The sequence below is a fragment of the Convolutriloba macropyga genome, chromosome 8 (assembly GCF_964194025.1).
Source record: "Convolutriloba macropyga chromosome 8, txConMacr16.3, whole genome shotgun sequence".
In the NCBI taxonomy this organism is placed as follows: Eukaryota; Metazoa; Xenacoelomorpha; order Acoela; family Convolutidae; genus Convolutriloba; species Convolutriloba macropyga.
In genome coordinates, this window is record NC_134475.1 from 57,805,484 (window position 1) to 57,831,973 (window position 26,490).

Below are 26,490 nucleotides of genomic sequence, written 5' to 3' on the forward strand. Positions count from 1 at the left end.
TAGTGCCAAACATATATGCCCTAATTCTTGATTATTACTCTTGAGTTTTTGATTTCGAATATTAATTTTGGGATCTTTTCCGTTTGTGCCCCCCCCCCAGTACGTTATGCGCCCCCAGTTACAGAGCAGGTGCCATTACATAGCAAGTCATTATGTGAAAAATATTGCACGTGCATCGGGGGGGGAGGGGTGCAAATATTATGCGCCCACTAAGCTGAGGGGGCACAAACGGAAAAGATCCTAATTTTGAAGAGCCCTATTAGGGCTTTCTCCTTATAGAGCTTATGTGTCTCATAAAAATGACAGTCCGAAGCTAACCCAAAATGTCTAGTGGTCTATTAAAGGACTGGTGGTCGATATGTCTGTTTTATTTCTATAGTTGTTTCGATTCATGTAACGCCACAAGCGTCTCTCGCGGCTATTTTCCGGCAATCTGCCGGCTATGTTCTAATTAAGCAATTTTTCAAAACTCCAGCACATCAGACCCCTCCCGCACTTCATCGCCGCCACCCTCAACCCACGATTCTTAAATAAAGCTAGTCTCTCTAAACCCTAGCTAGCTACTGACGAACCCAAACGCTCGCCAATAGTTTGAGAGAAATTCGCCCGACGTTAGTCGGTTATGTTTCTTTCTTTTATTTGTGAATACAGTAGATTCAATAAATTCAGTTTTTTGTCCTTTAGACCGTGGACCCCGAGACTCTAACAGGAGAGGTAGTGAGAGCAATCCGCTCCTCAAACGAAGACCCACAGGGACTTGTGAAAGAGAAGATCCAGGACTTGTTCACAGGTCGACAGTTCAGGTAAAAATATGCGTGCTAGTTTATCATTCAATTAAATGGTTCTGGCATATGTAAACTATTCGCATTCGTTGAGCGTTAAAATGTTCAGTCAATGCCAATTGTAGACGGAAAGCGATAGCGAGGATTTTACTGGACTATTCTGGGTTAATTTCCCTCAAACAAGGTTTGGTAATGATTATATTAGTCCTGCTGATCTAACCCATCCCCCAATTAAGCTAATGCTCGCCTCACTAAGGCTCAGCTAGCTACTAACGAAGCCAACCGCTCACCAGTTGTTAGAGAGCGATTCGCCCGACGTAAGTTGATTGTTTAATAGCCGCCCTCATCTCAGTCGGCTATTATAGCGCTTCTATTTTTTTTTACAATTCAAAGAATTTGAATTGTATTGGGGCGCTGTCTTTTTTTTAAAGATCTGTTCACACATTTAAATGATTTTCAAGTCAAATTGGAGTAGTGATTTTAGTCACGCCGAAACAGGAAGTGGAGCGAAAAAGCGAGTGGTTTTGCGGCGTGAAATTTTTTCGCTCTAAATTTAAAGTAGAGTAACAAAACGGCGTTTGAAAAAAAATCGCTTTCTCGCTTGTGGTTTTTTGTTCACATGCGGCAATTTCACTCTGATTTTAACTGTTTTTTCGATTTTTTGGATCGGATTTTTTTCTAAATGGTGTTGCCAATCCATTCACAGCTCATTCCAGGCCTAGTTTTTTATTTGAATTAAACTGTCATTTCTCGCTAGTGGTTTTTTTGTTCACATGCGGCATTTTGACATTGATTTTCTGTTTTTTTTTTTATTTTTATCTGATTTTTTTAAAATGGTTTTTTCAATCCATTCATAGTCCATTTTAGGTCTAATTTAGTCCGTTTTTCTGTTTAGAAAAACGGACATTTTTAGTCCGTTTTTCTGTTTAGTCAATGAAATTTCTTTGAATTGTACGTCAGGACTTGTCCTGCTATGTTTTTTTACTTCGTCGAACAAAAAAAAATGTTTCGCGTTACCTCATTTTGCCGCTTTTTCAAAATTTTGCGTGAAATATTTTTGACTTCTCTAGGCTAGTTTCTCCTCTCATTCTGGTAAAAGTGATTTTGAACATCAGTTGCTCAGCAAAGCGATTCAAAATGAACAGAGTCGCTATAAGAAATTGAAGTCCGAAACAGAAACGGGATAAACCCATAAAGCCGAATTTTAGATGCCCGCTATTTGAACGTCGTTCCTATAAGTCTTAAACACCATCTCGAATGCTTATTGGTATTGATAGTAGCCCCTGTAGCCTCTCTCTAAGAAACAGAAGTACGCTCAACTACGAAATGCCATCAAAATAAATCGGACTTAAAAAACGTTTTGTATAAATAATTGAAGTCCGAAACAGAAACGGGATAAACCCATAAAGCCAAATTTTAGATGCCCGCTATTTGAACGTCGTTCCTATAAGTCTTAGTTACCATCTCTAATGCTTATTGGTATTGATAGTAGCCCCTGTAGCCTCTCTCTAAGAAACAGAAGTACGCTCAACTACGAAATGCCATCAAAATAAATCGGACTTAAAAAATGTTTTTGTACAAAAATCATTTTTTTTTCAATATCTATTCTTTCAATCCCAATCCTGCTTATTGGAATCAACGGAATTTTCCGGCAATCTGACGGGTATGTTTTTTATTAGAATCTCATATGGTAAGGGGATTACCTGGTTCTTTTATTTTGTATCAGGGAATGGTCCAATGTATCCTAGACAGGTGTTTGCAAAAAAATGGTTGAATTCTGGGAGAGCATACAATGAAAGTTTGCTCATTTTCGGACTGTTAAAATGTTTTCCGGGATTTGACTTTTTTATTGTGTTTCGCTTATATAATAGCCGCTGAAACTGCTGTAAAGCTTAAGTTTGAGTTGAAGTTCTGGGTCAAGTTTTTGCAGTTTTTGAGCCCTGGATGCAGCAATTTTTCATATTTGTTGTCAATTTTTCAATTTTTTTGTTAGTTTGGTTATTTTAAAGGTCACTCATAGATTTTAATATGGATTTTATGCTATGTGAAATGTCTTTTTATGCTAATGTTTTTTTGCTTGTTTGTGTTTTTTATGCCAATTTTAACACACAAAGCATTTTTGATAGTTTTTTAAGTTTTCTAAAAAAACTTTGTCATTATTAATCGCCGCCTCAGCTTCTCAGCCGGCTATTATAGCGCTCCTAATAGGTGTTTTTGTGCTTTCGCGTACCAAAATTTTTGCTTTACCCTAGTTCACAGCTTGTTCAACATTTTTCGTGACAACTTTTTGACTTCTCTACGGTAGTTTCACTCTTCTCTCATTCTGCTAAGTGTGTTTAGACAGCAGTTGCTCAGCAAATCAGTTCAAAATGAATAGTGTCAATAACTAATGCTTATTGGTATTGATCGTAGCCCCTGTGTCTTCTAACTACGAAACAAGAGTATGTTCCGCTCCAAAATGACATCAAAATAGTTCGCTTTTTAAATTTTTTTTTGTGTACAGTGGTTTATGATAGCCGCGAAGCGACGGCTATTGTTGGGGATATCGTGTTTTTTTTAATTCGTCGTCTCCATCGATGATTCTTGCGACCATTGACTTTTCAATTTCAGTGATCATTACTACTGTTCAGTTGAAATTTGTATGCGTGACGTTATTGATCTGCTTTTAGGCCAATTGCGTGAATTACTCACTAAAAAATGACTTCGGAAATCTTTTAATGAACTCCAGATTTTAAAATTTACTAGTGACAAAATCAATAGTGTGCATCTAAGTTGTGCTTAACTTATATGCCCTAATTGTTGAGTATTAGAGTCTTGAGTTTTTGATTTTGAATTTTAATTTTGAAAAAGCTCCATTAGGGCTTTTCCTGTAGAGCTTATGTGTCGGAAAAATGGCAATCCTGATCTCACCCAAAAAGTCTAATGGTTTACTAAATGACGTGGTTAATCTGTCTACCTAATTTCGTTAGTTGTGTCAATTCCATGGAAGACAACAAGCTTCTCGCGGCTATTATCGGCCGATTTGCCGGCTATGTTTTTCTCTTCTTTCAATCCCAATCTTGGTTATGGGAATCAACGGCGGCTATTTTGCACTGTGCCGGGTATGTTTTGGTTTTCATTCTTATTTGGCGCAGAGGCTTTTCAGGGCTTGAGAACAAATTAATCGAATGTCTTCAGGGTAAAAGGCTTTGACGATCTGGATCTCCTTGTTTTTTCAACTTTTTAAATTAATGTTTGCTAATTTTTCTAAATTTCGTTTCACATTTATATACTCTTGGTGACCAATGAAACAAATCTAGGGCTTAAATTTTGGGTTAATGGATAACTTGTAGTAATAATTTTTCAGGAAATGGATATCCCAAATTTCAGCAATTTTGCTATTTTCAAGTTATCGGAACTTCTCGTACTTTTTTAATTTTTTTAGATTACGGGATTGAACAAATTTTTACTAACTTGAAACTATGTCAGTGAAGTAGCATAAAAAAGCTATTTTCAAAGTTTTTCCTATGATTATTTGCTCTCTAACGAAGTTCGTAGCAATTATATTAGTCCTGTCGGTCTTTTTGATACGATTTTTCGCTTGACCGATTTTTCGTCTGACGCTTTTGACCTTCTGACCTCAAAAATTTAAAATGTAGCGCCCATCGTACAAAAATTGCTCCTAGAGCCCTTCAGCTCACATGTCGCCAGGTATGCTCTTCTCCGAAACCTTTTTGGAAACTTATATTTATGGTATTAAGAGGTTGAACCCAGCCCTACTCCACAGCCCCCTCCCACTTCACCACCAATCCCCACCCCCTACACATCGTTCAGGCCATAATGGCCCCGTGCAGCTAAAAAAAACTCCAGCCGCTGCCCCTGCTACCCTATCCACCCCCATCAGCCCTCCTCGTTTTTCCCCCGCTGCGCTCACCTCACGCCCCTTCAATTAAGCTATTGCTAGTCTCACTAAATCGTGGCTAGCTACTAGCAAAGGCAACCGGTCGCTTGAAGGCATTTCGCCCGACATTTTTGGGTTATTTTTTAGCACCTGTTTCTAATTTTAAATTCAGCACCTGTTTTCAATTTTTGATTCTTTTTCTGCTTTATGCCAGTTTCTGCCCTCTGTTAGACTCGTATATACCCAGAATTTAATTGGCCTTTGTCAAAGTTGATAAAGCGTTTTTGCTGGACATAAATATTCTTTTGGCCATTTTGTGAGCTATGTTCTTGTAATGCAAAGAAACTTTGCAAAAATGGGTCCAATTATAGCCCCCCCCCCCGCAGCTTATTGGTCGGATAACCTCTAGCCCCCCAAATCATGGTTTTTATAACATAAGGGGGCTATAATTTCATGGGGGCTATAATGGAAAAGACCCGTAATTACTTCAATTTTGTCATATTTTGGAGTGATAAAAGCATAAAGCCCAATTTGAGGTTCCCGCTACCTGAACTTTGATTATTTGCTCTGAAATGAAATTTGTGGCAATTATTTTAGTCCTGTCGGTCTTTTTTATAGCTGCGAAGCTGTAAGCTGAGCGTAGCTATATTGCGGTGCTCTTGGTTTTTTTTTGTTTCGTCGTCTGACGCTCTTTTTTCGTTTTACATTTGTTCACACAGCAAAGCTGAAAAAGTCAAATTTTCTGAATGACTTCTTCCTCTCACTAACGGCATTTGCGCGCGTGACGTCATTTCTCACTCGCTTTAGCAAAAGTTTTTAGGTTATTTGCGTGATTAAATTTTGATCATACGTGACTTGCCTCACTCAATAAAATGACTTTTGCACTTTAAAACTTAAGTTTAATTTGAATTTGTTTAAGGTCAAAGGAACTCATATGTACAGAATAGGTCCCTAATAGGAGGCTTCTGCGGAATGAATTTTAACAAGCTTTATTAATTCATCGTTGAATGTTTTTACCTAGTTTTTTTTGAGCAGCGGCGTTTTTTTTTCAATTTAGATCTGAATCTGTTTCTATCTCTATTATATGGCACGCAGGTCTATTCTTTCGCAGCTATTCCGGCAATCTGCCGGCTATGTTTATGCAATTTTTCGCTTGACCAATTTTTCGTCTGACGCTTTTGACTTTTTGTACTCAAAAATGGGATACACAGGTAGCGCCCAGCTGGCATTAAGTGCTCTTAGAGCCTTTCAGCTCTGCTTCAGCTGAAGCTATTTTGGAGACTTATGCTTATTGTGTGAAGGGCGGTTCCTGGAGATTGACCTCTAAGAGGCCCCTCCTTTGTTGACCCACCCACCATTCCCCCCCCCCCCCCCCCCCCCGTTGACGAACAACCTCTCGCTAAAAACACGCAAGATTATGCTACTTTTCACAACTTTAAGGTTTCTGTTTTTTCTGGGTTCCTTCAACCCTAGGTTTTCCGACATTTTTATTTTTTCAGGTCTTTCCCGATCAGGGGCCAGAAAACTCAGAAGGGGTTTGATAATAAGTTACTGACAAATTTGTCTTGGCCATGGAATAGTTTTCAACTTTTTATTGTCACAAATGTTAGCAATTTTTTGATAAAACTTGTTTTTTTTTCAAGTTGAAAATTTTCTTTCTTAGGTTTTTTTCAGCCTCAAGAGCCAAGGAACCACCTCCTTCTAGGGTTTGAATTTAGGTTACTGTATAATTTCTAGATGTATTGTTATTTCATCACGAATTTTAGCATCTTTTGACGATTTTTGCCATTTTTCAATTTTTGAGTCATTATTCAGGTGTTTTGAGTCTCAAGGGTCAGCTCCGTATGTGTTTAATAATAAGGTACTGGAAAGTTTTTGTTGGTCATGGATTAATTTTTAACTTTTTAATATCACAAGTTTTAGCAATCTTTTTTTTAAAAAAAAAACTTGCATTTATAAGTTTTTTAAATTTTTGTCATTTTTTAGGTGTCTCTAGCCTCAAGAGCCACGGAACGTCCTCTAGGGCTTGTTAAAATGTTACTCCAAAGTTTAAAGGTGTAATGGAATGTTTTTTAATATTGCGAATTTAGGTAATTTTGTAAAAAAAATAATTTCAACTTTTTCATGTTAGAGATTTTTCCGGCACCAGGGGCCCTGGGCTCCAAGGTTTGATAACAAGCTGCTGTATAGTTGAAAGAATTTGGAAACAATTGCAGTTTTTAACAAAATTGAATGGTGATGGAATGGTGATCAATGTTTTTTATGACTCCAGTTTCAGTAATTTTTGGATACAATTTAAATTTTTTTTCAAATTTTTGGAAATTTTTTATTATGTTCCCAATTTATGGTTTTTTATATGCCAGTGAAATTATTTCAGGCTTGAAACGTGGGTACTGGATAGTCTCTTGAGATAATGAAATGGTTCTTAAGATATCATTATCGTGAATTTCAGCAAGATTTTAGTAAAATCTGCAATTGTTTCAAATTTTTTCAATATTTTTTGTCCTTTTCTGGGTTCGACGACCAATACTGGCCAATGAAATTTTTTAAGTTTTGGAGATGGGTTACTTGACAGAACTTTCGAGACAACAAATGGTTTTGAACTTTTTTATGCGAAGTTGAAGACTTTTGTTTTTAATTTTGCCTTTTTCAGTTTTTTCTCTATGATTTATTTTACTTACAAGGCTAGAAAACTAAAAGCTGCGGAGTCGAATCCCATCATGGAAAATATTCCGATCTCTCTATCTCGGTTGGGGTTTCTTTCTTCCTCTTTCTCATTCACGTTTTATCTCTCTCTCTCTCTCTCTATCTCTTTTTTCTGTTGATGCCGCACTTCAGCTGCTGTTATGTGGTGTAATGTTATCATCTCTGATCGTCATTAACAATGAGTTATAGTAGAAATTTGTTATCATAAATGATTTAACAGACACTTTTTAGGAAATCGTTTTTAATTGCTCTCAAAAGCAATTTGTAGCAAATATATTAATCCTGTTTTTTGTCTCTTTCAAGCAATTTTTCGCTGGGTCCATTTTTTGTCTGACCCATTGAACTTTCGTCTTCAGAAACGGGATAACGAAGTAGCGCCCAGTTTGCATAAAAATCTCGTAGAGCCACTCAGTCCACTAGTCTTCAAGTATTCGGTTAACAGAAACTGTTTTGGAGACTTATGGTGTGAAGTGGGGTTCTTAAGAAATTAATTCCACACGCCGCCCACCCACCGCACTCACACCAGTCCCCCAAATCTAGGCTGCAATGCACCATGCGGCGCTCATCTGACGCGCCTTCAGTTCATCTAAAGCTAGCCTCACTAAACCGTAGCTAGCTACTGACAAAGCCAACCGCTCGCCGGTCGTCTGAGAGCAGTTCGCCCGACGTTAGTCAGTTATATTCTTATAAGTCTTAGTTAACATATGCACTGCGTTTTGTCATAAATGCTAGTCGATGAATCCTCTGTTTAAGAAACAGGAGTATGCATAACTATAAAATCGAACGAAAATAGCACTTTTAAAATGTTTTGTACAACAATCAAATTTTATCATTTCTGTTCCTTCAATCCCAATAGTTGTTATTGGAATCATTATTGGCTGTTTAATTGCTCTTGAACGCAGTTCATAGCAATTATTGTAAACGTGTGTGTCTTTTTTTTATGGAAAATTTTCGCTTGACGGTTTTGACTTTTCGAGTGACTTTTACGCCCTTGACTTTTTGCATTTCGCGTGATCTAAAATTCTCTCTCAATCACAATTTCAAGCAGCTGAACTCAATTGGCGGCAATTTAATACTAAAAGTCAAATAAAAAGTGCGCCGAAACTGGTGTCATTTTTTTACTTTAAATCTTAATAGTGGTATATGTTAACCTCTAATATGGTTATTTGAAGCCCACTATAGAACTTCTTAGTCCCATTTAGGCTACCCCTCCCCCCACCCCGACTGAAGCAGGCTGCAATTGATTATAGCTCCCACTAGTCGTTCAAGAGCAATTCTTCCGACGTTTAGTCGGTTATGTTTACCCTACCTAACCAAACATAACCTAAAACAATCTAAACAGGCAACGCTACCTAAACAATAGTACCCTACCTAACCAAACGTACCCTAAAACAAGATTAAACCCGGGGTTCAGCAACTTAAACTCACTAGGATGCTTCAGCTGAGCAGTTGGTCGCATTTTGAGTAGCAGTCCAATTTTATAGTAGTGCTTCGAGTTTTATTGAAGTAGCAGTCCAACGGCAATTAAATAGTAGTGCTTCGAATGTTAATTTTTTTGCTTTACCGTAGTTCATAGCTTGTTAATAGCCGCCCTCATCTTCTCAGCCGGCTATTATAGCGCTCCTATTTTTTTTTTACTTCGTCGAATAAAAAATGTTTTGCTTTACCTCATTTTGCCGCTTTTTCAACATTTTGCGTGATATCTTTTTGAATTCCCTAGGCTAGTTTCTCTCTTCTCTCATTCTGCTAAAAGTGATTTTGAACATCAGTTGCTCAGCAAAATGACCAGAGTCAGTATAAAAAATTGAAGCCAGAAGTAGAAACGGGATAAACTCATAAAGCCCAATTTTAGATGCCCGCTATTTGAACGTCGTTCCTATAAGTCTTAGTTATCATCTCTAATGCTTGTTGGTATTGATAGTAGCCCCTGTAGCCTCTGTCTTAGAAACAGAAGTACGTTATGTTCAACTACGAAATTCCATCAAAATAAATCGGACTTAAAAAATGTTTTTGTACAAAAATTTTTTCAATATCTTTTGTTCTTTCAATCCCAATCATGCTTATTGGATTCAACGGCGAACGGCGGCTATTTTCCGGCAATCTGCCGGGTATGCTTCAACATTTCGTGACAACTTTTTGACTTCTCTACGCTAGTTTCACTCTTCTCTCATTCTGCTAAAAGTGTTTTTAGACAGCAGTTGCTCAGCAAATCAATTCAAAATGAACAGTATCAATAACAAAAACGAAATCAGAAATGGAAAGGGGACAAACCCTTAAAGCCCAATTTTAGATGCCAGTTTATCGACCTTTGTTCTTAGTTAGCATCTCTAATGCTTATTGGTATTGATACTACCCCTGTGGTCACACTAGGAAACAGGAGTAGCTCCAAGATGACATCAAGAAAGTGCTCTTTTTAAAACTGTTTGTGTACAAAAAGAATTTTTAAATTAGGTTTCTCTCTTCTTTCAATCCCAATATTAGTTACGGGAATCAACGGCGACTATTTGCCGGCAATCTGCCTGTTATGTTTTGAAATGAAATCATTCAAAGCACTCCTTTATAATTTTTGTGAAATACAAAAAATTTTGTTTCCTTATTACGACACTTTTTTCCTGGTAATTAGGCAGAAGCCTTCCATTGGACTGTTAGTTGAATTGATTACATAGGACACTTCAATCAGGCAAAAAAATGAGAAATAAAATTATTCATACTTTTTCGAATTGATAGAAAATTGATTGAAACATGAAATCCGCCTACAGCAGAATCCACCAATATGAAGTACTTGAGATACAAAAGCGTCACTTCCAATTGAAAAAGTACATTAAAAAACTTCATACTTTTTCTTCGATTTGTAATTTAAATTTTGAAAAGAAAGCAAAAAATTCTATCTATTTCGTTTGCTTTAAAATTTTGAAATTATAGTATACATTATTTTAAAATAGTTTGAGATTTTCTTCATGACAAAAAGACAAAATCAGCCTCTCAAAATGCTATTATTTAGGCGCTCTCCTGTTTACAAATCAAAGAATTTGAATTGTATTGGGGCGCTGCCTTTTAAGATCTGTTCAAACATTTTTTGATTTTTGAAGTCAAATTGTAGTAGTTATTTTGGTCACGCCGAAACAGGAAGTGGAGTGAAAAATAGGCATAGAAAAACTATGAACAGGAAGTTTACTGATTTTTGCTGTGTTTTCGATTTTTTGGATCGGTTTTTTTCTAAATTCTTTTTCCAGTCCATTCATAGTTTTTCTATGCCTATTTATTTGTTTGAAGCAAATTTCCACTTCTGGCTAGTGTTTTTTTTGTTCACATTCGGCATTTGGACATTGATATTTCTGTTTTTTTAAAATTTTTTTAAAAATGGTTTTCCCAATTCATTCAGTCTCTTCTAGGTCTAGTTTTCTGTTAAGTCACTGAAAATTCTTTGAATTGTTTGTCAGGACTTTTCCTGCTATGTTTTTTATATCGCTTTACCTTTTTATCACTTTTTTCGTTTTACGTAAGTGACGACTTTCACGCTTGACTGCTGACGTACCTCACTCACTGTTTCAACTGAATGGTTTTTAACCTGGCGGCTATGTTTAATATCCGGCCTCATCTTCTTAGCAGGCTATTATAACGCTTCTATTTTTTTTACTTTGTCGAACTTTTTTCGCTTTACCCATTTTTGCGCTTTTTCGACATTTCGCGTGAAATCTTCTTGACTTCTCAAGGATAGTTTCATTCTTCTGTCATTCTTCTCAAAGTCCTTTTAAACAGCAGCAGCTCAGCAGAGCAATTCAAAATGAAGAGAGTCAGTATTAAAAAAATCAAAGTCAGAAATATAAACGGGCTAAACCCATAAAGCCCATTTTTAGACGCCCGGTACTTGAACTTTGTTTTCATGAATTTAGCTTTTATCTATAATGCTTATTGGTATAGATACTAGACACTGTAGCCACTTACCGAGAGACAGGAGTATGTTCAATTACTAAACGACATCAAAATAAATCGCACTTAAATATGTTTTTATACAAAAATCAATTTTTGTTGATGTTTTCCTTTTAATACCAATAGAGTTATGGGAATCAACGGCTGCTATTTTCCGGCAATCTTCCGGGTATGTTTTATTTTGCGAAGTAGATGAAAACGCAATTGAATTTTCATCTTTTCGTCAACAAAGAGAAGGTTTTGACAAACTTATATAGGAGTTTTTTTTATAAATCAGATTTGAATTAACAATTAACTTGGTTACCTTGTCTAGGTTTATAAAACAGCAGATCACCAGTTTATTAATTCAATTTGCAACAGTTCATTTCAGTTTTCCAGATATGAAATATTTATTTCTATCCTCCCCACTTTGGTCAGGTAAGAATAAAAACTCATAATTAATTAAACTTAATCAATCGTGTTTTCATTTGGAATAGTAAAACCCACACAATTGGGTCATCAACTAGGATAGTGGAGCCCACACTATTTGATTTGCAATTGGGATACTGAAACCCGCACAGTCGAGAGTCATGAGACATTAAAAAGGCTTCTTTTGCTTGCAGCTGGCTCACAGTAGTGCGCTTCTTGCTATCAACATTATAGCGTTTCCTCGCATTAGTGTGACTGAAACCGATTGCGCAAGCCTGCTGAAAGCAACTGACAAAACCAGCTGAGTACAAACTTCTGTTGTCAGTGAGCAGAGTTTTTCGTTTCAATGTCTTTCTGACCAATTCAGAGAGTCCTCCAAATGATTCAAAGGCCATGGGAATAAATTGAACGCCTATGTTGGCACATATTTGGGAATATTGCTCCAACTTCCTGTCTTCCGCAGCTCTCAGTGCGAAACCAGACTTCTTCGCCCCATTTGAAATAATACTGGGTTGCAGTGGGGAGGTATTGGTTATATCCAGAGCTGCCGGTTGCCCAGCAGACCAACAAGTTGAATACACATCTCCAGGTCGAGAATTTGTTTCTGGTATCACGTTCTGCTGCTCGCAAACTGGTGACAGGTTAGCAGCGCTGACAGCGGAAAAAAATTTGTCCCTTAGGCGGTCGTGTCGCGAAATCATATCGCCCCGCCCATGACTAGCAACAGCATGATCACCGAGTGTATCCAAAGATCCTGTTTTACAATAGGGACACTTTCTTTTTCATATATGGTAGCGCCAAGTCTGTACTTGACAGCTGCACGCTCGTCGGATTCCAATTCCAGTCTTATTGATAGGCAAACATGCTTGATGCCATGATTCATTGGACAAGACTGTTCCCAGTATATTTTCAAAGGTTGTCCTTTAAAGTGAGTCAAATTCCTCAAAAATATTTATAGCTTCCTCTGATGTTATTGCAGCGCAGTGAATACACCATTTTTGGTGCACCCGGGCAACTTCTCAGAATGCCAAGAGCACACTGTGGGTCGTTTATGCACTCAAAGTCCTCGAGTATTTTTTCGATCTTTTGAACACGTTTCTGTATCGAGGAAGCAACGAATCGGGGGGATCCAACAGCAGTACCTTGTATTTCAAGTCCCTCTCCACTGTTTCTTTTCATTCTGCTATCGATCGTCTTCAGAGCTCCTTTCGACCAGACCTCACATTTGTCTCTTCTGAGTTCTAGACCGCATGTTTTGCCCGATACGTTCAATATATCTAAGGCTTCGTTCAGTTTGGGTTCTGTTCCAGCAATAATACCATCGTCAAGGTACCAACAGTGCTGAGTAAGATTAGGTCGTTTCGATTCAATCTCTGCTTCTATTATAGGCCACAGGGTTAGGGAGAACAACAGAGGACCGAAGGGATCTCCTTGTTGCACTCCAGATTGACTCGTTACAGATTTGTTACTATAATAAAGATGACTTTGCTGTGAGTAGCAATATATGACAAATGATGCAAGACTCGGCATTAATTTAATAGTTGAATTTAGAATTTGACTTCGTTTAATGGAATTGAAGGCGTTTTTAAAATCGATCTGTAATATTCCTGCATCCTGTGAAAGCTGCAATTTCTCAAATGTAATTTTGGTCGCGTGTATGATACTTTGAGCTCCACCCTTGACTCCTACACCAAGTTGTTTAGATGAGAACAGTTCTGCGGACTCTGTGTGTGTTTGTTTGGCTATGCATTTTGCAACTAAAAGTTGCAAGAGCTCACCCATAACTGTCGGACGTACACCACCTTTTAATTTCTTTAAAGCAGTTAAAGAAGCACTGCAGAAAACTGGTGCCACTGACACAGGGAGCTGACCTCTGCTGGCCAAATTCACTAGCTTTGTTATGTTTGTAATAGCTTGTTTAGGTTGATCAGAAGCAGCGCAATTAACTGCGTGCAAAAGGAGTTCAGGGTATATTTTAGATGAACCATCAGCTGAGAGATTGGGGAAGGCTTCTATTTGGTTAAATACAGTTGGCTCATCAAACTGATGAGCTTGGGAGCTGTAATCTTGAAGTGGCAGGCGAGGTTCTTCTTCCAGAGGGTGTGGAGTTTTAAGCTCTCTGAATGTATGCATATTATCTGGCGCTACTCCATTGGATGACAGAATTTTTGCTGCTCTCTCGAATTGGCCTTGGAGGCACAGCGCCCTAGCACAAGCTGCAAGTGCTTCTTTGGTTTCAGTAACGGTTTTTCTTGATTGCTTCATCGATGCAGCTTCATACCAAAGTCCGGCGTAGTCCGCCTCTTTCCAGCGCTCAAACTGTTTAGACAATAAGCTTTCCTGATTTTGTTTGTTTCTTTCCACCCCTATTAGATGCTCGTAATATGTATTTACTATTGGCAAATAGCTTCTTCCTGTTTTCTGTGCAGTTTGGCTGGAGATACATCCTTCGATAGTTTTGTTGAGAACGTCAGACCAACTGAGTCGAAATTTGACCGGTATGTACCGTAGTGTTGGAATCTGTTTCTTGCAAATTGTTTCCAAGTCTGGCAGTCCAGTAGGATTTATGTTTGATGCACCAGGACTGACCTGTGTGCTGCTTAAACTTGTTTCTGTTTCGCTAGTCAAAACTATCTCGTCAATGCGGGCTGCTATATCACGTGGATTTTTTTGTGTTTGACAATAACGAGCTCAATTGAGCGTATGCCCAAAAAACCCATTCATCAAATTGTGGTCCCCAACTTGAATAACTGATTTTAGTTTTTTTTGTTTTTGTGGCTTTTCAGTTATTTTGAACAGTCTGTTTTTTCTACGAGAATAAAACAGCACTTTATCAACAGGAACTTGAAAACGGGGGTCAGAGTCGTCAACTGTCAAGTTGCTCATTGACTGTGTTAATCCAGAGGATTGGTTTCCTTCACTTAAAGTGTCTGATAACACACTGTTTTCAACAAAGCTAAAACTATCTACTGTTGTACTTTCATTACTTTGAACTGAAGAAGCTTTCAATTTGTTTCCGTTTCTCTTTCCCATTTCTAGTTCTTATTTTCCAAATAAAAAGTATAGCTTCTTATATATCGAAAGATGTTTCTTGCATTATTTTTGGGCTGCCGACTGCTGAATAAATTTCAATATCGGAAACTGAAGTAACTATAAAATATTGTGGTTCTCTTCTAAATGAATAACAAAAACGTGGGGGGGAACTTTAATTGAAAAAAACAACCGCACGAGCAACCAATTTCTATCCAACTAGTAACAATCTCACCAGGGGACTGCCATTCTTCATCTTGCCCCAATAGACCCAAAAACACTTCCAGTCAGCTAAGTAACAAACAGGACGCAAAAACATAGTAATCTTAGGTAACTTTATCTTTTTGAGTTGCAGATTTTTCTTTAAGAGCTAACCGCGCACGTGCTCACTTTGCCAAGTTTTTAAGATTCTGTGCTGGGCAGTCACTCCGTCTGATTTCGCTTTTTCTTGATGTTGAAAACGCCTTACTCAGCTCCCCTCTCATTGGCTGAGATGTTGATTCTTATTGTACCCTCTCTTTTTTGGAACCACATTTTTCAAGGTGATTACAACCCCTTAAACATTTTTTCCATATCCAAATGATAATGCGCAGGTTTTACATTTCTATCAACTCAGACTCCTTTGTTGGCTTCCTTCAAGATTTTGATATAAATTTTGATTCGATCATTTTGAGTTTTGTTTTGTGTGGTATCATTATGTTCGATGACATGTCATATTTGGCTTCAAAATTTTGACACAAAATAACGCGTAAGAAAGACAATTGCAGATCTAAGAATTATGCAATTGTGGGTGGTTTTAGGTTCAGTGCCTCTTCCTTCACCTTTCGACCTCTGCCAGTGCTGCAAGCGGGCGACCTCGTCGAGTTCAGAGTGGGCACAGTAGTGAAGACTGGAGAAAAGAGGGCAGTTGAGGTCAAGCCCACCAGGAGCAGACTCAGGTCCAAGGTCACTGCAGTCAAGGGAGAGGTCAGTTCCCATTTTCTTAAAATATAAGACAAAGTAAAAGTAATTCACACCCTCTGAAGTTGACACCAATATTTTTGATAGCCTAATAATGCGGTTCAATTTCAAAATAGGCACATTTCTCAATTTTTTACTTAATTAATAGCCGCCCTCATCTTCTCAGCCGGCTATTATAGCGCTCCTATTTTTTACAATTCAAAGAATTTGAATTGTATTGGGGCGCTGTGTTTTTTTTAAGATGTGTTCACACAGTTTTCCATGACTTTGATCTTTCAAAACGGGATAAACAGGTAAAGCCCAGCAGGCATTAAGTTTCATTAGAGGCCCAAAGTGGACTTTAGTAGTCCTTCAAGTGCATACAGTGGTACAGCTGCTGGGATGGCCTTAAATTAAGGTTAAAAGGTCATTTTTAGGAGTTTTTGGGCACAAAAATGGTTCAATTTTTTGTTTTGTGATTTTTTTTGAGTTTTTGTTTGATTAGTCTGTTTGAAGTTTTTAAAAACTGATGAAGGCCTTTCGCGAAACAAAATTACTTGTTATGACCATTTTATGAGCTTATGTTTTGGTACTACAAACACAAACACGCAAAATGATACTATTTTTTGCAATTTTATTCAAGTTTTTTTTTGACAAATTTTTATCATTTTTTGAGTTTCTCCAGCTGCAGGGGTCATGAAATCTCCTTTATTGTTTGATAATAGAGCACTGCATAGTTTCTAACAACAGTGGATGGGTTTTCAATATTTTAATGTCTCGAATTATACCATTTTTTTTTTTTATAAAATCTAATTTTTTTAAGGTTTTCTAAAGTTTTTGTCTAATTTTGAAATTTATCCATTCTCAAAAGCCATAAAACCTATTCCATGGTCTGAAAAAGGTTACTGTATGGTTATTAGTTTGAATTGATTTGTTTTCAACAATTTAACTTTTCGCGTTTTAGCAATTTTTTGATAAAATTTGCTATTTTTTCAATTTTTTTAAAACAGTTGTCTTATATTCCGTTTTTCTTGCCTCAGTAGCCAGGTGACCTCATCCAGGTTTTGATAGTATCCATGTTTTATAAATGGTTGCTAGGTGGCTTTTGAAAGGTTTTCGAAATTTTAATAAAACGAATTTCTACTTTTCAAATTTGAAAATTTTTCTAAAAAATATTGCCTATTGAACCAAAGACTGTGTTTTAAGGCTTGAAATTGGTTTACTGGATAGCTCTAGAGACACGGAATTGATTCTGAAGATAATCATATCATGAGTATTTGACACGGACTAGAGACACGGAATTGATTCTGAAGATAATCATATCATGAGTTTCAGCAACATTTCATTAAATTTTGCAATTGATTCCATTTTTTTCAAAATTTTATTGGCCTTTTTCGAGTTAATCGGTCTTCAATGGCCACCGAATTTTTTCAGGTCTTGCAGATATAATACTGGGCCGATTTCAGAAACAAAAATTGGGTCTGAACATTTTTTTGAATAGTTGTAATTAAAAGGGTTAAATTTTGTTTTAGGGGGAAAAGTTTCAATAGTTTTAGCCATGAGTATATTTTTGGTTAGTTTGTCTGATTGTTTTTTTCTCGTTTTTTAGATGATTCTGTGTTTTGGCTGGCATTGATCAATTAATCTTATGGTCAGGTAGGGTACTTCTAAGTTTTTGGTTCAATTCTTTGAATTGTATATCAGGACTTGTCCTGCTATGTTTTTTTACTTCGTCGAACAAAAAATGTTTCGCTTTACCTCATTTTGCCGCTTTTTCAACATTTTGCGTGATATGTTTTTGACTTCTCTAGGCTAGTTTCTCTCCTCTCTCATTCTGCTAAAAGTGATTTTGAACATCAGTTGCTCAGCAAAGCAATTCAAAATGAACAGAGTCAGTATTAAAATTTGAAGCCAGAAAAAGAAACGGGATAAACCCATAAAGCCCAATTTTAGATGCCCGCTATTTGAACGTCGTTCCTGTAAGTCTTAGGTATCATCCATAATGCTTATTGGTATTGATAGTAGCCCCTGTAGCCTCTCTCTACGAAAGAGAAGTTTGTCCAACTACGAAATGCCATCAAAATAAATCGGACTTAAAAAATGTTTTTGTAAAATCTTTTTTTTTCAATATTTTCTATTCTTTCAATCCCAATCATGCTTATTGGAATCAACGGCGGCTACTTTCCGACAATCTGCCAGGTATGTTTTAAATTTTTTGTCGGAGCAGTCTAAAATGGAGAAAGTTGATGAAGGTCTTTGGCAATAGATATATACTTTTAATGACCATTTTAAGAGCTGTTTGTTTTGGTACTCCAAACAAAAACAAGCAAATCTTAACTAATTTTCATAATTTTTGTTTCAAGTGTTAATCACAATTTTGGTCAGTTTTTGAATTTTTGCAGCTTAGGTGTCAGGGAAACTCCTATAGGGCTTGATAGTAGGTTACTGCATAGTTTCTAGTGGTAATGGAATGGTTTTCAACATTTTAACATCGCCATTTTTAGTAATTTTTGGACAACCTGCAGTTTTTTGAATTTTTTGCTATTTATTGTCATTCAGGTTTTTCCAGCCCCGGGGGCCAGAACACTTCTTTAAGGATTTGATAATAAATTTCTGAAAATTTTTTACTGTACATGGAATAATTTTCAACTCTTTAAAATTACAAGTTTTTGAAAATTTGCGAGATTTTTAGGTTTCTACAGCCTCAAGATCCAAGGAACCTCCTCTTGGTTTTCTTAATAGGTTTCTAGATGCAATAGATTGTTTTTCAAGGTTTTAACAGCACAAAGTTTAGCATTTTTGACAAAACTTGCTTCTCAATTTTTTGACATTGTCATTATTCAGGTTTTTATGGCTCAGGGGTCTGTAAACCGCCCTTAGGGTTTGATAATAATTACTGGAAATTTTTTATTAGCCATGGATTACTTTTCAGTTATTTAATATCACAAAGTTTAGGCAATTTTTGATAAAACTTATAATTTCAAGTTTTTCCAGCCTCGAAACCTCCTAGGGTTTGCTAATAGGTTACTGCTTAATGCTAGATACAACGGAATGTTTTTCGAATTTATAATTTTACGAATGTTTGCAATTATGCAGGTTTTTTCGAATATTATTGATTTTTCCGACACCATGGACACTGGGACCTCCTCCAACATTTGATAATAAGCTGCTGTATAGTTGAAGAAATTTGGAAATCGCAATTTTTAACAAAATGGAATGCATATTTTCTAAAGCTAATGGAATAGTTATCAATATTTTATTGACTCGATTAGTAGCAGTGTTTTAAATCCGGTTGGTCTTTTTTATGCAATTTTTCGCTTGAACGATTTTTCGTCTGACCGATTTGTTTTTTTGTCTTTAAAAACGGGAGAAATATGTAGCGCAAAACGGGCATCTAGTTTCTGTTGAGGCCCTTAGCCGTGTTTAATAGTCCTTCATTTCCTACCTACTGGGAAGGCCGTTTTTTAAGGCTTTTTGACATCTCTAGGCTAGTTTCTCCTCTCATTCTGCTAAAAGTGATTTTGAACATCAGTTGCTCAGCAAAGCAATTCAAAATGAACAAAGTCAGTATAAATATTGAAGTCAGAAATAGAAACGGGATAAACCCATAAAGCCCTATTTTAGATGCTCGCTATTTGAACGTCGTTCCTATAAGTCTTAGTTAGGATCTCTTATGCTTATTGGTATTGATAGTAGACCCTGTAGCCTCTCTCTAAGAAGCAGAAGTATGCTCAACTACGTATTGCCATGAAAATAAATCGGACTTAAAAAATGTTTTGTACAAAAATCGTTTTTTTCAATATCTATCCTTTCAATCCCAATCATGCTTATTGGAATCAACGGCGGCTACTTTCCGGCAATCTTCCAGGTATGTTTTAAATTTTTTGTCGGAGCAGTCTAAAATGGAGAAAGTTGATGAAGGTCTTTGGCAATAGATATATACTTTTAATGACCATTTTAAGAGCTGTATGTTTTGGTACTCCAAACAAAAACACGCAAATCTTCACTAATTTTCATAATTTTTGTTTCAAGTGTTGATGACAATTTTGGTCCGTTTTTGAGTTACTGCAGCTTAGGTGTCAGGGAAACTCCTATAGGGCTTGATAGTAGGTTACTGCATAGTGGTAATGGAATGGTTTTCAACTTCTTAACATCATCAATTTTAGTAATTTTTTGACAACCTGCAATTTTTTGAACTTTTTTGCTTTTATTGTCATTCGGGTTTTTCCAGCCCCAGGGGCCAGAACACTTCCTTAAGGATTTGATAACAAGTTACTGAAACATTTTTACTGTACGTGGAATAGTTTTCAACTCTTTAAAATGACAAGTCTTTGAAAATTTTGTCAGTTTTTTAGGTTTCCACAGCCTCAAGATCCAAGGAACCTCCTCTTGGGTTTGTTAATAGGTAACTATATAGTTTCTAGATGTAAAAGATTGTTTTTCAAGGTTTTAACAGCACTAATTTTAGCATTTTTGACAAAACTTGCTTCTTTTCAATTTTTTGACATTCATTATTCAGGTTTTTTAGGCCTCAGGGGTCTGTAAACCGCCCTTAGGGTTTGATAATAATTACTGGAAAACTTTTATTAGCCATGGATAACTTTTCAGTTATTTAATATCACAAAGTTTAGGCAATTTTGGATAAAACTTACAATTTCAAGTTTTTTCAGCCTCGAAACCTCCTAGGGTTTGCTAATAGGTTACTGCATAATGCTAGATGCAACGGAATGTTTTTCGAAATTATAATACGAATGTTTGCAATTTTGCAGGTTTTTTTGTTATTGTTGATTTTTTCCGTCACCTTGAGCACTGGGACCTCCTCCAACGTTTGATAATAAGCTGCTGTATAGTTGAAGAAATTTGGAAACTACAATTTTTAACAAAATGGAATGCATATTTTCTAAAGCTAATGGAATAGTTATCAATATTTTATTGACTCGATTAGTAGCAGTGTTTTAAATCCTTTTGGTCTTTTTTATGCAATTTTTCGCTTGAACGATTTTTCGTCTGACCGATTTGTTTTTTCGTCTTTTAAAACAGGAGAAACATGTAGCGCAAAACGGGCATCTAGTTTCTGTAGAGGCCCTTAGCCGTATTTAATAGTCCTTCAGTTCCTACCTGCTGGGAAGGCCGTTTTTTAAGGCTTTTTGACATCTCTAGGCTAGTTTCTCCTCTCATTCTGCTAAAAGTGATTTTGAACATCAGTTGCTCAGCAAGGGAATTCAAAATGAACAGAGTAAGTATAAAAATTGATGTCAGAAATAGAAACGGGATAAACCCATAAAGCCCAATTATAGATGCCCGCTATTTGAACGTCGTTCCTATAAGTCTTAGTTACCATCTCTAATGCTTATTGGTATTGATAGTAGCCCCTGTAGCCTCTCTCTAAGAAACAAAAGTACGTTATGTTCAACTACGAAATTCCATCAAATTAAATCGGACTTAAAAAATGTTTGTACAAAAATCTTTTTTTCAATATCTTCTATTCTTTCAATCCCAATCATGCTTATTGGAATCAACGGCGGCTACTTTTAACAGCACGAATTTTAGCAATTTTGACAAAACTTGCTTTTCAATTTTTTGACATTGTAATTATTCAGGTTTTTTAGGCCTGAGGGTTCTGTAAACCGCCCTTAGGGTTTGATAATAATTACTGGAAGATTTTTTATTAGCCATGGATTACTTCGAAACCTCCTAGGGCTTGCTAATAGGTTACTGCTTAATGCTAGATGCAACAGAATGTTTTTCGAAATTATAATACGAATGTTTGCAATTTTGCAGGTTTTTTTGAATATTAATTTTTTTCGACACCATGGGCACTGGGACCTCCGCCAACGTTTGATAATAAGCTGCTGTATAGTTGAAGAAATTTGGAAATTGCAATTTTTAACAAAATGGAATGCATAGTTTCTAAAGCTAATGGAACAGTCATGAATATTTTATTGACTCGATTAGTAGCAATGTTTTAAATCCTGTTGGTCTTTTTATGCAATTTTTCGCTTGAACGATTTTTCGTGTGACCGATTTGTTTTTCGTCTATAAAAACGCGAGAAACATGTAGCGCAAAACGGGCATCTAGTTTCTGTAGAGACCCTTAGCCGTGTTTAGTAGTCCTTAAATTCCTACCTACTGGAAAGGCCATTTTTTAAGGTTATTTGAGGTCATTTTTAGAGCCCAAAATGTTGGAAGCTTTTCGTGTTTTTTCTTCATTTTTCGTTTTTTTTCGTGCACCAGTCTAAATTTAGATCTTGTTGATACAATTCGTTTACAAGGCGTAATTAGTTTTTATGACCATTTGAAGAGCTATATGTTTTGGTAATCCAAGCAAAAACGCAAATTTATAATAGTTTTCACAATATTTCAATTTTTTGTCATTTGAGTTCTTTCAGCCCTAGGAGTTAAGGAAGCTCCTCTAGAGTTTGATAATAGCCTACTGCATAATTTTTGGACGTAATGTAATGTTTTCGAGGATTTAAGTATCACGAATTTGAGCAATTTTTTAAAATTGTTTGCATTTTTTTCAAATATTTTTGATTTTTTTCCGTACCAGGTTCAAAGGGACCTGCTCCAGGGTTTGTTAATAAGCTGCTTCATATTTTCTAATGCTAAAATGGCTATCAATTTGTTAATGTATCGAGTTTTTGCATGTTTTGATAAAATTTTTAAATTTTCGGACAATTATCATGTTCCAAGTTTATGGATCTTTGAGCGTTTTCTGGATCTTTTTTACGTTTTAAATTTTTTGGTGGGAATTTCTTGCAATAAAGCCCGGCCATGAAGTCATAGTGCATTAGGTTATCAAAGGTCGTGAAAGCGATCGCCAGTTGGCTTTTGTATTAAGCTGAATGACTTAAAGTTTAGAAGCTGAATTAAATAGATTTAGGTATGAAATCTAACCGAAAGTGCACAGCGAGTTCGAATCTTAGGAAAATGTTCGAACCTTGTCAATTTATATCTCTTTTTTTTCTGTTTCATTTCCAATGTGTGTCGAGTGCATCAACGACGGCGATTTTTTGTCAATTTGCCGGCTATGTTTTTGTTTTATTTGCTACACAGTGCTACTGTAATGTAAGGAAATCGTGAACGTCTCATGCGCAGTAAGATGAGTGCTTAGATCTCTTTAGTGACCAAGTGCTTGTTGACAAAAATTTAGGTTAAGCACGCTATTGTCGAAGAGTCTGTTAGCCGCGAAACGGTATCGCTGGTCGTCTTGGGGTTTTCACAACTCGAGAATAAAGCTTTCCATGAAGTGTTTTGAGATGCGGAGACCAAAAAAGCCCAGGTGTTAAATATGGGAAGTTTGAATTCTGGAAGTGCACTTTGTTATTTTCGATACATTCTCTCAAAGAAATATCACTAATATTTTGTAATTTTAAAAATTTTTTGTAATTCAAATTCTTCTGAAACCCATATAACTTCAAAGATTTATAATTTGTAGCCCTCAATTGCTGCCGACTACATAAAATGCTCGACATCATTTTTCATTTCTATTGGAGCGAGTTTTTTGTTAATTCTTGTGCTTTTACCTCACTCTCAAATATGCGTTTCCTCTCTGAGTCAATAACAGACATCATAAAAAGTAGTTAAGAAACTTACTGCTTCCAAATTTTAAGGTCTCATTCTTTTCATATTTCGAGGCTAAAGGTCTATGAAGCTATAGACGCTATTTTGAAGCTATTTTGCTCGCAATTCGCCAGCTATGTTAACTGTCTGTTCATCTGAAAGAATTTATTTTTTGATCAATAATTTCCGTGCTTTGAGTTTCATTTATCGAAATTGCTTTTATAACAAATTTTGAAAATTATTTGATTCAATTGTTTCAATTCAGTTGGTTTTGATATCTGATTTTTCGCCGAAGTGGCGTAAAACGTTGTCCAAGTGGCGTAAACTGGAAAGCCGCATTAAATTGCTGTGAAATTTGCCCGAAATTTAGTAGCCTTTCGATGTAGAGCTCACCGAAAATGCTTAGGAGGTCGTAACTTTAACTTATTGGTGTGAAGAGCACCCATACACCTATATGCACAGAAATTTATACATGTTCATTCTATCCGTGAATGACGCCTTTAGATGAGGTAACGAAGACGGGTGAAGAAAATGGAATAAAAACAGATGAAGCCTTGCAATTATTTCACATTGAATTACGTTATCAATGTATACTGAATCAAATTGTAAATGGTAAGAATAATCAACTTATCAGGCCTAAATTCAGAAGCTAGTTATGACATGAATTGCTTAAATTTAGCTCCCAACCTGATTTTCGGTCAATATATTGAACACAAATTGTATCAGTCACGGGCTGAAATTGTTAATTTTGGTGTTATTTGTAGGAGACGAACGTGGAATCGGGAGTTAGTGTCATTACTTTCTCTTCTGTTTATAATCTTTGGGCTACACTTCTCTGTTTCTGTTTTCACCGGTCTACGCAGGTACTGTCCTCCTAGAGTAGTGCTGTCATTTTAGTTTGGCTTCATCGCCCATGCCTCAGAAGGTGCCAATGAGAACAAACAGCTCTTCTTCCACCAATCAGAAGTGGCTGATTACGTACGACTCAAGCCTGGAGATGAGGTCGAGTACGAAGTAGTGAAGAATCCAAAGACAAACAAGAGTGCCGCTGCCAACGTCAAACGAATCAGGTTGGGAATAACTTATTTGTTGTTTCAGATACGGTTCATAAATTTCATTGTATATTGTTTGTTGTATACCAGAATAAGGTAGCTGAAACAATTTGCTTGTTGTTTGGTGAGCTTTTTTTAATAATAAATAACCAAAATGTCACTGCACTTCCGGTATAGGGCAGAGCATTTTGTATCGGAAAAGGCAAATTTTGGACGGATTGTCATAAGGTGAGTGCTATTTTTTGATGCGAAGGTAGTAAGACAATTAGTTGTTGAGATTATCCAATTAATGCTGTTGCTGAAGTTGTTCGTACTTCAAAACAACGTATTCCAATGGTTTGTGTTGCGGTCTTGTGAAGTAAAAAGATATTTGAGAGTTCAACTACAATACTCTGTAAGAACGGTTTAAGCAGAGTAACGTAGTTGACAGATTGCCGAAATAGCCGCGAAAAGCTTGCACGACAGGTAACTTAAATCACAGAAGAAACACTAACAACAAACAAGTGAAAGAACGAGTAATAGAAATATTTAGTCGAAGTTGATGCTTTGAGTCTACTGTGTGTTAACAACACACAGAAAAAAGCACTTACCAAGCAAAAAAGGTTTCTCCAAAAACTTGCAGGCCGGGAAACCAATAAGAGACCTATCATCTGAGGTGAGAAGTTAATGACACTTTTTTTTTAAAAAAAAAGGCATAAAGGTGATGCCTTACCAAGTTTTTTTAGCATGCAAACGTGATTTGGGACTGCATTATGGCCTGAAACGATTCAGGTTAGTTAGCAAGCCCGACATAGAAGCAGAACGAATAAATAATTTTACAGTAGATTGCAAAATGTCAAAGCTAACCAGAGGTTTGAGTCCAAAAAGAACAGTACGAAACTTCCAAACAGTGCACAAAAAAGAATGCGTTTTCATGAATTGAGTTTAAACTTAGATAATTTCTGCTCCAATATACAATGCATTTCGAATAAAATCTTAGCGTGAACGGGATATCAAATTGTAAGTTTCTGAAAACATTGCATACTAAATGTATTAAGTTTTATCATTGATCTCAGTCTGCAGAACTTCATCCAAAACATTCAAAGTGGCATTAGTGTTTGCATTGTTATAAATGATTGTGCCATCTATTTGTCCCTGAGTTGGGTCATTATTGGTTGGTTCAGTTACTTTTTGTGAATAGCGAGGGAGTTCAAGTAGTTCTGACAGCCCGTTCGATTTTCTGAAACTAATACTGAAGTCCCCAACTACCGTATGAGGATGATGCGTACCGAAAGTTCGGCGCAATTCACGAATTCTTGAATGTTTCGCTTGCTCCTGTCTGTTTTTGCGGACGTTTGTGAGGGAGGAGAAATTGCTCAATAAAAATTACGCAATAACCATTTTTCGAAAAGTTGCACAGTGCATAAAAAAGCAGTACATTCTTCTTGATATTTGCATATAGTAGTTGCAGCGGCAAACACGATCGGAACTGACATTTTTCCACGGAATTGTTGAGCAAGTGACTCAGATGAACCCTTTTTTAGCAATATCCTGAGGAAACTGCATCTGATCTCGCCTGTAGAAATTTCCTACAGTAATTTATATGATTAATAGCCGCCCTCATCTTCTCAGCCGGATATTATAGCGCTCCTATTTTTTTTACAATTCAAAGAATTTGAATTGTATTGGGGCGCTGTCTTTTTACGACTCGAAGAGGAGTATTGGAGTAGTCCTTTTTTTTAATCAATTTTATTGGAGTGATTTTTGAAGCGGGAAATGAAACGCCTGAAAAAATTTGGTGCTGAGTGATTTTGGTGCTGAACAAAAGTGAAGAACGGAGCGAAAAGAGAGTAGTTTTTGTTCATACCGCGGTTTTTGAGAGAGCGAAAAATTGATGTGTGAAAAAATTTTCTCTAAGCGAGCCAAATTTTTTTGTTCACGTGCGGCTTTTAAAAGCAGTTTTTTTTGCAAATTTTGATGGTTATGAGGTTTGATTATGATATTGTATTACTTTTAGGCTTGTTTTGATTGTTTTAGGCTGGAATTGAAGGTTTCGAGTAGTTAATTTGAGTTTAATGCTAATTTGGAGGTTTTTTATCAGTTTTGCTGATTTTTAGACGAAATTTAGTAATTTTTTGCCTGTCTTTTTTGTTTTACTGCTTTAAGTTGGATTTGAATAGAAGCTTCTTGCTTAGGGAACGTTCAGATACCAATTGATTAA

General features: G+C 36.4%; 1 protein-coding gene across 5 annotated transcripts in view; it reads left to right on the forward strand.

Annotated features, from left to right (window-relative positions):
* LOC142344853 (cold shock domain-containing protein E1-like) overlaps window positions 1-26,490 on the forward strand; it is a 131,369-nt gene that overhangs the window by 67,574 nt on the left and 37,305 nt on the right. For 4 of the 5 annotated variants that reach the window (XM_075396878.1, XM_075396877.1, XM_075396880.1 and 1 more), the window contains exons 10-13: window positions 685-803; window positions 15,537-15,702; window positions 24,003-24,023; window positions 24,136-24,308. In XM_075396878.1, the coding sequence (XP_075252993.1) occupies window positions 685-803; window positions 15,537-15,702; window positions 24,003-24,023; window positions 24,136-24,308 (479 nt within the window). The remainder of the gene's footprint in view (window positions 1-684; window positions 804-15,536; window positions 15,703-24,002; window positions 24,024-24,135; window positions 24,309-26,490) is intronic. The other variant, XM_075396879.1, reaches the window with a different exon arrangement.